This window comes from Salmo trutta, chromosome 2, assembly GCF_901001165.1.
Source record: "Salmo trutta chromosome 2, fSalTru1.1, whole genome shotgun sequence".
Classification (NCBI taxonomy): domain Eukaryota; kingdom Metazoa; phylum Chordata; class Actinopteri; order Salmoniformes; family Salmonidae; genus Salmo; species Salmo trutta.
Window position 1 is genome coordinate 41,643,850 of NC_042958.1, and position 10,635 is coordinate 41,654,484.

Below are 10,635 nucleotides of genomic sequence, written 5' to 3' on the forward strand. Positions count from 1 at the left end.
GCTGACAGGCTGGGTGCAGAGCTGACAGGCTGGGTGCAGAGCTGACAGGCTGGGTGCAGAGCAGACAGGCTGGGTGCAGAGCTGACAGGCTGGGTATCTAACCAGGTTTCTCTTCATGTTGTTGGGTGTAGAGCTGACAGGCTGGGTGCAGAGCTGACAGGCTGGGTGCAGAGCTGACAGGCTGGGTGCAGAGCTGACAGGCTGGGTGTAGAGCTGACAGGCTGGGTATCTAACCAGGTTTCTCTTCATGTCGTAGTTGCTGGGTGCAGAGCAGACAGGCTGGGTGCAGAGCAGACAGGCTGGGTGCAGAGCAGACAGGCTGGGTGCAGAGCAGACAGGCTGGGTGCAGAGCAGACAGGCTGGGTGCAGAGCTGACAGGCTGGGTGCAGAGCTGACAGGCTGGGTGCAGAGCTGACAGGCTGGGTGCAGAGCTGACAGGCTGGGTATCTAACCAGGTTTCTCTTCATGTTGTTGGGTGTAGAGCTGACAGGCTGGGTATCTAACCAGGTTTCTCTTCATGTCGTAGTTGCTGGGTGTAGAGCTGACAGGCTGGGTGCAGAGCTGACAGGCTGGGTGCAGAGCTGACAGGCTGGGTATCTAACCAGGTTTCTCTTCATGTCGTAGTTGCTGGGTGTAGAGCTGACAGGCTGGGTGCAGAGCTGACAGGCTGGGTGCAGAGCTGACAGGCTGGGTATCTAACCAGGTTTCTCTTCATGTCGTAGTTGCTGGGTGTAGAGCTGACAGGCTGGGTGCAGAGCTGACAGGCTGGGTGCAGAGCTGACAGGCTGGGTGCAGAGCTGACAGGCTGGGTGAGGAGCTGACAGGCTGGGTGCAGAGCTGACAGGCTGGGTGCAGAGCTGACAGGCTGGGTGTAGAGCTGACAGGCTGGGTGTAGAGCTGACAGGCTGGGTGTAGAGCTGACAGGCTGGGTGTAGAGCAGACAGGCTGGGTGTCGTGCAGACAGGCTGGGTGTCGTGCAGACAGGCTGGGTGTCCGTGCAGACAGGCTGGGTGTCGAGCTGACAGGCTGGGTGTCGAGCTGACAGGCTGGGTGTCGAGCTGACAGGCTGGGTGTCGAGCTGACAGGCTGGGTGTCTAACCAGGTTTCTCTTCATGTCGTAGTTGCTGGGTGTAGAGCTGACAGGCTGGGTGTAGAGCTGACAGGCTGGGTGTAGAGCTGACAGGCTGGGTGCAGAGCTGACAGGCTGGGTGTAGAGCAGACAGGCTGGGTGCAGAGCTGACAGGCTGGGTGCAGAGCTGACAGGCTGGGTGCAGAGCAGACAGGCTGGGTGCAGAGCTAACATGCTGGGTGCAGAGCTGACAGGCTGGGTGTCGAGCAGACAGGCTGGGTGTCGAGCAGACAGGCTGGGTGTCGAGCTGACAGGCTGGGTGCAGAGCTGACAGGCTGGGTATCTAACCAGGTTTCTCTTCATGTCGTAGTTGCTGGGTGTAGAGCTGCTCAACGTTCTCCACAGACTACTCCTGACCAGAGATCCTCCAGGTGTCCAGCTCCAGGTCACAGCTGTGGTGCAGGAGACTATCCGGGCTGCTCAGGACCACCTGACAGAGCAGAGGGACACGCAGGGTTAGTCCTGACACGGTTCACTATGTTACCTTGTTGGGTAGGCTGGTCCCTGATACCTTTGTGCTGTCTTTCCACATCCTGTGGTCATCATTACCCATATGCTGATATAGACAAGCAGATCTGAGACCAGCATATCAGTCTATCGTTAGGATATACCACTGAAATGTACATTCATTTAAAATCCATTTTTACCTGCAACCTAAATGGGCTCATTTACTACTGATTTTGTAAAGTCATGTACAGGCTCAGAACGTTCTCACTCCTTTACTTATCTCCCTCCAGGTAAGGAGGATGGAGGGAGAAAGATGGTCTGTCTCTCCAGGGAGAGGGAGGTGAGACTGGGGAGCTGCTCCCGGGGAAGTCCCTAGTCTTCGCTGCCATGGAGCTTCTGGTGTTCATCCTGGTTCGTCACTTGCCCCAACTCAACACCAGGTGAATGTATTATTTTAATTCAATTATTTTGCTTCTTTGTTCTGTTGTAACCTGTCAGTGTCGTTCTGTTGTAACCTGTCAGTGTCGTTCTGTTGTAACCTGTCGTTCTGGGTTGTTAACCTGTCGTTCTTTGTAACGGGTCTTCTGTTGTAACGGGTCGTTCTGTTGTAACGGGTCGTTCTGTTGTAACGTGTCAGTGTCGTTCTGTTGTAAGCGTGTCAGTGTCGTTCTGTTGTAGCGGGTCAGTGTCGTTCTGTTGTAGCGGGTCGTTCTGTCTGTTGTAACGGGTCGTTCTGTTGTAACGGTCCGGGTCGTTCTGTTGTAACGGGTCGTTCTTGTTGTAACGGGGGTCAGGGTCGTTCTGGTTGTAGCGGGTCAGGGTCGTTCTGTTGGTAGCGGGTCAGTGTCGTTCTGGTTGTAACGGGTCGTTCTGTTGTAACGGTTCGTTCTGGTTGTAACGGGTCGTTCTGTTGTAGCGGGTCAGTGTCGTTCTGTTGTAGCGGGTCAGTGTCGTCTGTTGTAACGGGTCGTTCTGTTGTAGCGGGTCAGTGTCGTTCTGTTGTAGCGGGTCAGTGTCGTTCTGTTGTAGCGGGTCAGTGTCGTTCTGTTGTAGCGGGTCGTTCTGTTGTAGCGGGTCGTTCTGTTGTAGCGGGGGTCGTTCTGGTTGTAACGGGTCAGTGTCGTTCTGTTGTAACGGGTCGTTCTGTTGTAACGGGTCGTTCTGTTGTAACGGGTCAGTGTCGTTCTGTTGTAACGGGTCGTTCTGTTGGTAACGGGTCAGTGTCGTTCTGTTGTAACGGGGTCGTTATCGTTCTGTTGTAAATGTGTCGTTCTGTTGTAACTGTCAGTGTCGTTCTTTGTAACGTGTCGGGGTCGTTCTGTTGTAACGGGGTCGGGATCGTTCTGTTGGTAATACCCTGGTTATCTTGCTTGGAAGATTCTTGATTTCCTGCTTATTCCCTCCAACCAGATTTCTGGGAAGTTTTTCAACTGAATTTTGCAACCCTAATTGTACAGCACTTTGGGTCATTAAAAAACCCCAAAACTCATGTATTTCATTCCCAGGGTGAACGAGTCCCCAGCCACGCTGCCCCTCCGGCCCCAGCCTCGTCTGCCTGAGGAGAGCACCCCTGCTGGTGGCTCACACGTCTCTATACTGGCTGACTGCCGTCGCTGTGCTCTCCCACGCAGTAACACACAGACAAACAAACCTGACCACACAGACTCAGAATGTCTCCTGTAACTCATTGCCTTGTCATGTTGTGGTGTGTTATACTGCTAATAACAGAGTTCCAGTGTTCATCGCTATGCCTTAGATTCAGTCTGGCTCAATAGCCTGTCTCCCGTTGGATCCATCTCACCCTGGGTCTGTGGTTGTTCTGTCTGAGACGGAAGCTTTCTGAGTGTCAGATTTTCCTGGAAATCAACTGAGGTCACACTGGGTGTGAAACGATAGAGAAACAGAGATGATTCAGTTAGGATGTCAGGGCTATTGACAGATTAGGGACAGTGAGAGATTAGGGACAGGGATGTCAGGGCCACTGGGATTTCAGGGCTACTGACAGATTAGGGACAGGGATTTCAGGGCTACTGACAGATTAGGGACAGGGATTTCCGGGCCACTGACAGATTAGGGACAGGGATTTCAGGGCCACTGACAGATTAGGGACAGGGATTTCAGGGCCACTGACAGATTAGGGACAGGGATTTCAGGGCCACTGACAGATTAGGGACAGGGATAACATGACGCTTATAGAAAGGGTCTGTTTGCCTTGTTTGACATATAAAAGGTGCATTCTGCAATGTTACTGCCGTCCAAATCGTCATTTCAATTGATATCCTTGTATCCTTCAGTAACGTTGATTGAACTGTTGCATATGGCAGTTTTTAAAAGGAGTATTGGTGTGGGATTTAGTGAAGGATACAAGTCCTCTCCCTCATTCCTGAAGGATACAAGTCGCTCTCTGTCCTCATTCCTGAAGGATACAAGTCGCTCTCTCATTCCTATTACTGAAGGATACAAGTCTCTCTCTCATTCCTCATTACTGAAGGATACAAGTATTTCTCTCTCATTCCTCATTACTGAAGGATACAAGTCTCTCTCTCCTCATTCCTCATTACTGAAGGATACAAGTCTCTCTCTCTCATTCCTCATTACTGAAGGATACAAGTCTCTCGATCTCATTCCTCATTCCTGAAGGATACAAGTCGCTCTCTCTCATTACTCATTACTGAAGGGGATACAAGTCGCTCTCTCATTCCTCATTACTGAAGGATACAAGTCGCTCTCTCATTCCTCATTACTGAAGGATACAAGTATCTCTCTCTCTGTCATTCCTCATTACTGAAGGATACAAGTATCTCTCTCTCTCATTCCTCATTACTGAAAGATACAAGTCTCTCTCTCATTCCTCATTACTGAAGGATACAATTCTCTCTCTCTCTCTCTCTGTCATTCCTCATTACTGAAGGATACAAGTCTCTCTCTCTCTCTGTCATTCCTCATTACTGAAGGATACAAGTCTCTCTTCTCTCTCTTCTGTCATTCCTCATTACTGAAGGATACAAGTCTCTCCTCCTCATTCCTCATTACTGAAGGATACAAGTCTCTCTCTCTCTCTCTCTCTCATTCCTCATTACTGAAGGATACAAGTCTCTCGCTCTCATTCCTCATTACTGAAGGATACAAGTCTCTCTCTGTCATTCCTCATTACTGAAGGATACAGTATCTCTCTCTCTCTGTCATTCCTCATTACTGAAGGATACAAGTATCTCTCTCTCTCATTCCTCATTACTGAAGGATACAAGTCTCTCTCTCTGTGCATTCCTCATTACTGAAGGATACAAGTCTCTCTCTCTCTCTCTGTCATTCCTCATTACTGAAGGATACAAGTCTCTCTCTCTCTCTGTCATTCCTCATTGCTGAAGGATACAAGTCTCTCTCTCTCTCTCTCTGTCATTCCTCATTACTGAAGGATACAAGTCCTCCTCTCTCTCTCTGTCATTCCTCATTACTGAAGGATACAAGTATCTCTCTCTCTCTCCTCGGTCTTCCTCGTACTGAAGGATACAAGTATCTCTCTCTCGGTCATTCCTCGTTACTGAAGGATACAAGTATCTCTCTCTCTGTCATTCCTCTTTACCTGAAGGATACAAGTCTCTCGCTCTGTCATTCCTCATTACTGAAGGATACAAGTCCTCTCTCTCTGTCATTCCTCATTACTGAAGGATACAAGTCTCTCTCTGTCATTCCTCATTACTGAAGGATACAAGTCCTCTCTCTCTCTCATTCCTCATTACTGAAGGATACAAGTCTAATTCTCTCTGTCCTCCTCATTACTGAAGGATACAAGTCTCTCACTCTGTCCTTCCTCATTACTGAAGGATACAAGTCTCTCACTCTGTCCTTCCTCATTACTGAAGGATACAAGTCTCTCACTCTGTCCTTCCTCATTACTGAAGGATACAAGTCTCTCTCATTCCTCATTACTGAAGGATACAAGTCTCTCTCTTCTCATCTGTCCTTCCTCATTACTGAAGGATACAAGTCCTCTCTCCTCTGTCCCTTCCTCATTACTGAAGGATACAAGTCTCTCTCTCTCTCTCATTCCTCATTACTGAAGGATACAAGTCCTCTCTCTCTCTCTCATTCCTCATTACTGAAGGATACAAGTCTCTCACATTCCTCATGACTGAAGGATACAAGTCTCTCGCTCTGTCAATTACGCATTACTGAAGGATACAAGTCTAATTATCTCGGTCATTCCTCATTACTGAAGGATAGCAGGTCATTCCTCATTACTGAAGGATACAAGTCATTCCTCATTACTGAATGATACAAGTCTCTCTCATTCCTCATTACTGAAGGATACAAAGTCTCTCTCTCCATTCCTCATTGCTGAAGGATAACGTGTCTCTCTCATCTCTCATTCCCATTGCTGAAGGATACGTGTCTTCTCTCTCTCTCCTCATTCCTCATTACTGAAGGATACGTGTCTCTCTCATTCCTCATTACTGAAGGATACAAGTCTCTCTCTCTCAATTCCTCATTACTGGAAGGATACAAGGCTCTCTCTGTCATTCCTCATACTGAGGATACAAGTCTCTCTCTGTCATTCCTCATACTGAAGGATACAAGTTCTCTCTCTGTCATTCCCATTACTGAAGGGACTACAAGTCTCTCTCTCTGTCATTCCTCATTACTGAAGGATACAAGTCTCTCTCATTCCTCATTACTGAAGGATACAAAGTCCTCTCTCATTCCGTCATTACTGAAGGATACAAGGTCCTCTCACTCTGTCCTTCCTCATTACTGAAGGATACAAGTCTCTCTCATTCCTCATTACTGAAGGATACAAGGTCTCTCTGTCATTCCTCATTACTGAAGGATACAAGTCTCTCTGTCAGTCCTCAGTACTGAAGGAGATACCAGTCGTCTCTGTCATTCCTCATTACTGAAGGATACAAGTCTCTCTCATTCTCATTACTGAAGGATACAAGTCTCTCTCATTCCTCATTACTGAAGGATACAAGTCTCTCTCATTCCTCATTACTGAAGGATATACAAGTCTCTCTGTCATTCCCTCATTACTGAAGGATACAAGTCTCTCTCTCTGTCATTCCTCATTACTGAAAGGATACAAGTCTCTCTCTCCTGTCATTCCTCATTACTGAAGGATACCAGTCTCCCTCTCTGTCATTCCTCATTACTGAAGGATACAAGTCTCTCTCTCTGTCATTCCTCATTACTGAAGGATACAAGTCTCCTCTCATTCCTCATTACTGAAGGATACAAGTCTCTCACCTCTGTCCTTCCTCATTACTGAAGGATACAAGTCTCTCTCATTTCCTCATTACTGAAGGATACAAGTCTCTCTGTCATTCCTCATTACTGAAGGATACAAGTCTCTCTGTCATTCCTCATTACTGAAGGATACAAGTCTCTGTCATTCCTCATTACTGAAGGATACAAGTCTCTCTCATTCCTCATTACTGAAGGATACAAGGTCTCTCTCATTCCTCATTACTGAAGGATACAAGTCTCTCTGTCATTCCTCATTACTGAAGGATACAAGTCTCTCATTCCTCATTACTGAAGGATACAAGTCTCTCATTCCTCATTACTGAAGGATACAAGTCTCTCTCTCTCTCATTCCTCATGTCTGACACCCCCCCCCCCCCCCCACAGGCAGCATGACCATCCTCCCAACTGTACTCTTCCTGATAAACCGGGGGTCCTGAAGGAGACGGCTGTGAAGAACCCTGATAACTCCATACCCCTGCCAGTCTCAGGTACACACACACACACACACACAGCACAGACACAGACACAACAGCTATAAAGGCACCTGGTAACTCCATACCCCTGGCCTTCTCAGCTGCTCTACAGGTATAAAGACCATCATCACCTCTCCTCTGGGCCGGGCTGAGAAGATTCCCGCTCAGTGGACAGGACTGATCAGGAGTAGTCTGGCTTCTGTTCTAGAATATTCTCAACCAGGTAACATACACACTGTTCCAGAATGTTCTCCACCAGGTAACATACACACTGTTCTACAATATTCTCCACCAGGTAACATACACACTGTTCTAGAATATTCTCCACCGGGTACATACCACTGTTCCAGAATGTCTCCACCAGGTAACATACACACTGTTCCAGAATATCTCCACCGGGTAACATACACACTGTTCTAGAATATTCTCCACCGGGTAACATACACACTGTTGTAGTAGGATTCCTGGTATCCAGGTGTTTCCCATCTACCCATTGTGTCAGGATGCTGTGTCGGTGGCTGGTCCAGGCGTGGCCTGCTGATAATGTTGGAATTGACCTTTAATGAGTGTACTTTCTATCTTTATTATACCAACGCGTGTTCCTCAGATGAGTCTCGTCCCAACATGGATGAGGTCAGTATGCTGACGGCCATGACCCTCTTCCTGCTGTCTGCCCAGTTCAGAGGTCATAGGAGTCACTGTGCTGCAGCAGGGCTGTATGGAACGTTATAGGAACGCACTCATCTCCCCTGACCCCTGGGTACGACACACACCACACACACTGCTTCATTAAAGCGTTGAAATCCTCTGCCCCTGGCCCATTTAATGTCTATTGTCAAGGACACAGAATTATATTTTTGCTTCATATCCCCGCTCCAAGACACATACACACCACCCCCCCCCCCCCCCCCCCCCCCCCCCCCCAAGTCTCTATTGTCCCTGAATGTGTGCATGTCAGTAATCGGTTTCTCCCTCTCAGGTCCAGGCTCGGTGTTACCAACTCCTCCTCTCAGTGTTCCAGCACCCCAGCCGAGCGTTATCCACCCCCTACATCCACGCCCTGGCACCGCTCATGGTAGAGAAGCTGAAAGGGGTGGAGAGGAGCCGCCCAGGCACGGTCACGGAGCTGCAGGCCGTACAGGAGGGCATCAGGGTTTTGGAGAACCTAGTGGGCATGGCAGAGGAACAGAACAGTATGTACTGTTGGTAGAAATGCTGCACACACAGGGTTTAAAACAGTCACGGAGCTGCAGGCCATACAGGAGGCATCAGGGTTCTGGAGAACATAGTGGGCATGGCAGAGGAACAGAACAGTACCACCATGGTCTGAATGTGGGGCACAAGCCTCTTGATCAAATCTAGTTTGTTTCCTAATTCACTCCCTTAAGTATTTAACTACTGAAAATATCCACCAAAGGGTCACACAGGTTTCTCTGCATCATGCATGTTTTCAATGACAGCTGTTTGGAAATGCATGCATCCAGATTCTATTGTTTTTATTCCTCAGTAAAGATCATGCAGGGACATCTAAGAGTTTGAAAAAAAAAAAATATGACTTTCAGGATATTTCAGTTATGGTTCAGTAGAGAAACTCGTGAGAACATAATTGAGTTGTTTTCCTGGTGTCTGTGTCCTATTCGAGTTGGGTAACTTGTTAGAGGTACACATCTCCCTATAAAGACATCCATTGATCTGTAAAGCCTTTCTGTAACTAAACCCTCTTTTCATGCGTTGCCATTGTATATCTGGGCTGGGAACGTTAGTCTGGACTTATGGTCTGTGGTTTTAGACTCGGTGTGTGTGTGTGTAGTAGAGGGAACGTTAGTCTGGACTTATGGTCTGTGGTTTTAGACTCGGTGTGTGTGTGTGTAGTAGAGGGGAACGTTAGTCCTGGACTTATGGTCTGTGGTTTTAAGACTCGGTGTGTGTGTGTGTGTGTGTGTGTAGTAGAGGGGAACGTTAGTCTGGACTTATGGTCTGTGGTTTTAGACTCGGTGTGTGTGTGTGTAGTAGAGGGGAACGTTAGTCTGGACTTATGGTCTGTGGTTTTAGACTCGGTGTGTGTTTGTAGTAGAGGGGAACGTTAGTCTGGACTTATGGTCTGTGGTTTTAGACTCGGGTGTGTGTGTGTAGTAGAGGGGAACGTTAGTCTGGACTTATGGTCTGTGGTTTTAGACTCGGTGTGTGGTGTAGTAGAGGGAAACGTTAGTCTGGACTTATGGTCTGTGGTTTTAGACTCGGTGTGTGTGTGTGTAGTAGAGGGGAACGTTAGTCTGGACTTATGGTCTGTGGTTTTAGACTCGGTGTGTGTGTGTGTAGTAGAGGGGAACGTAGTCTGAACTTATGGTCTGTGGTTTTAGACTCGGTGTGTGTGTGTGTGTGTGTAGTAGAGGGGAACGTTAGTCTGGACTTATGGTCTGTGGTTTTAGACTCGGTGTGTGTAGTAGAGGGGAACGTTAGTCTTGACGTTAGTCAGACTAAGGCTTCCAATACGGATTAGTTAATTCTCCTCTATACTGTAGGTCAGACTAAGCTTTATGAATCCCAATATTTTATGTCCTCTTGCTCTGAGATACTGATCAGTTTTTTTTAAAGCAAATGTTAACTAACAAGATGCTATGTTCATCTAGTTCATCAATGTTTGTCTCCCTCAATTTGTCTCCCTTTCTCTTCCCTTCTGTCTCTCCCTCTCTCTTGCATCTCTCCCTCCCTCCCCCTGTTTCCCCCTCCCTCCCTCCCGTTTCCCTCCCTCTCTCTCCGTTTCCCCTCCCTCTCTCTCTCCGTTTCCTCCCTCCCTCTCCGTTTCCCTCCCTCCCCTCTCTCCTCTCCGTTTCCCTCCCTCTCCGTTTCCTCCCTCTCCTTTCCCTCCTCTCCGTTTCCCTCCCTCTCCGTTTCCCTCCCTCCCTCTCGTTTCCTCCCTCCCTCCCGTTTCCCTCCCTCTCGTTTCCCTCCCTCCCTCTCCGTTTCCCTCCCTCCCTCTCCGTTTCCCTCCCTCCCTCTCCCCCCCCCCGTTTCCCACCCTCCCTCTCCGTTTCCCACCCTCCCTCTCCGTTTCCCACCTCCCTCTCGTTTCCCTCCCTCGTCTCCCTGTTTCTTTCCCTCCCTCTCCGTTTCTTTCCCTCCTCTCCCTCTCCCTCCCTGTTTCTTTCCCTCCCTCCCTCCCTCTCCCTGTTTCTTTCCCTCCCCTCCCTCCCTCTCCCTGTTCTTTCCCTCCCTCCCTCCCTCCCTCTCCCTGTTTCTCTCCCTCCCTCCCTCCCTCTCCCTGTTTCTCTCCCTCCCTCCCTCCCTCCCTCCCTCCCTCCCTCCTCCCTCTCCCTGTTTCTCTCCTCCCTGCTCGTCCCT

The 10,635-nt window shown here is 48.8% G+C and overlaps 1 protein-coding gene across 8 annotated transcripts in view; it reads left to right on the forward strand.

The window, feature by feature from the left end:
• heatr5b (HEAT repeat containing 5B) overlaps nucleotides 1-10,635 on the forward strand; it is a 97,880-nt gene that overhangs the window by 69,726 nt on the left and 17,519 nt on the right. For 6 of the 8 annotated variants that reach the window (XR_003868080.1, XR_003868081.1, XR_003868082.1 and 3 more), the window contains 3 exons: nucleotides 1,440-1,584; nucleotides 1,867-2,016; nucleotides 3,082-3,096. Coding sequence is in view for 2 of the 8 variants with exons in the window: in XM_029702132.1 (XP_029557992.1) it covers nucleotides 1,440-1,584 (145 nt within the window). In the remaining 6 variants the exon portion in view is untranslated. Of the gene's footprint in view, nucleotides 1-526; nucleotides 581-1,439; nucleotides 1,585-1,866; nucleotides 2,017-3,081; nucleotides 3,097-10,635 lie in introns of those variants that run through there. The other 2 variants (XM_029702132.1, XM_029702125.1) reach the window with 2 other exon arrangements.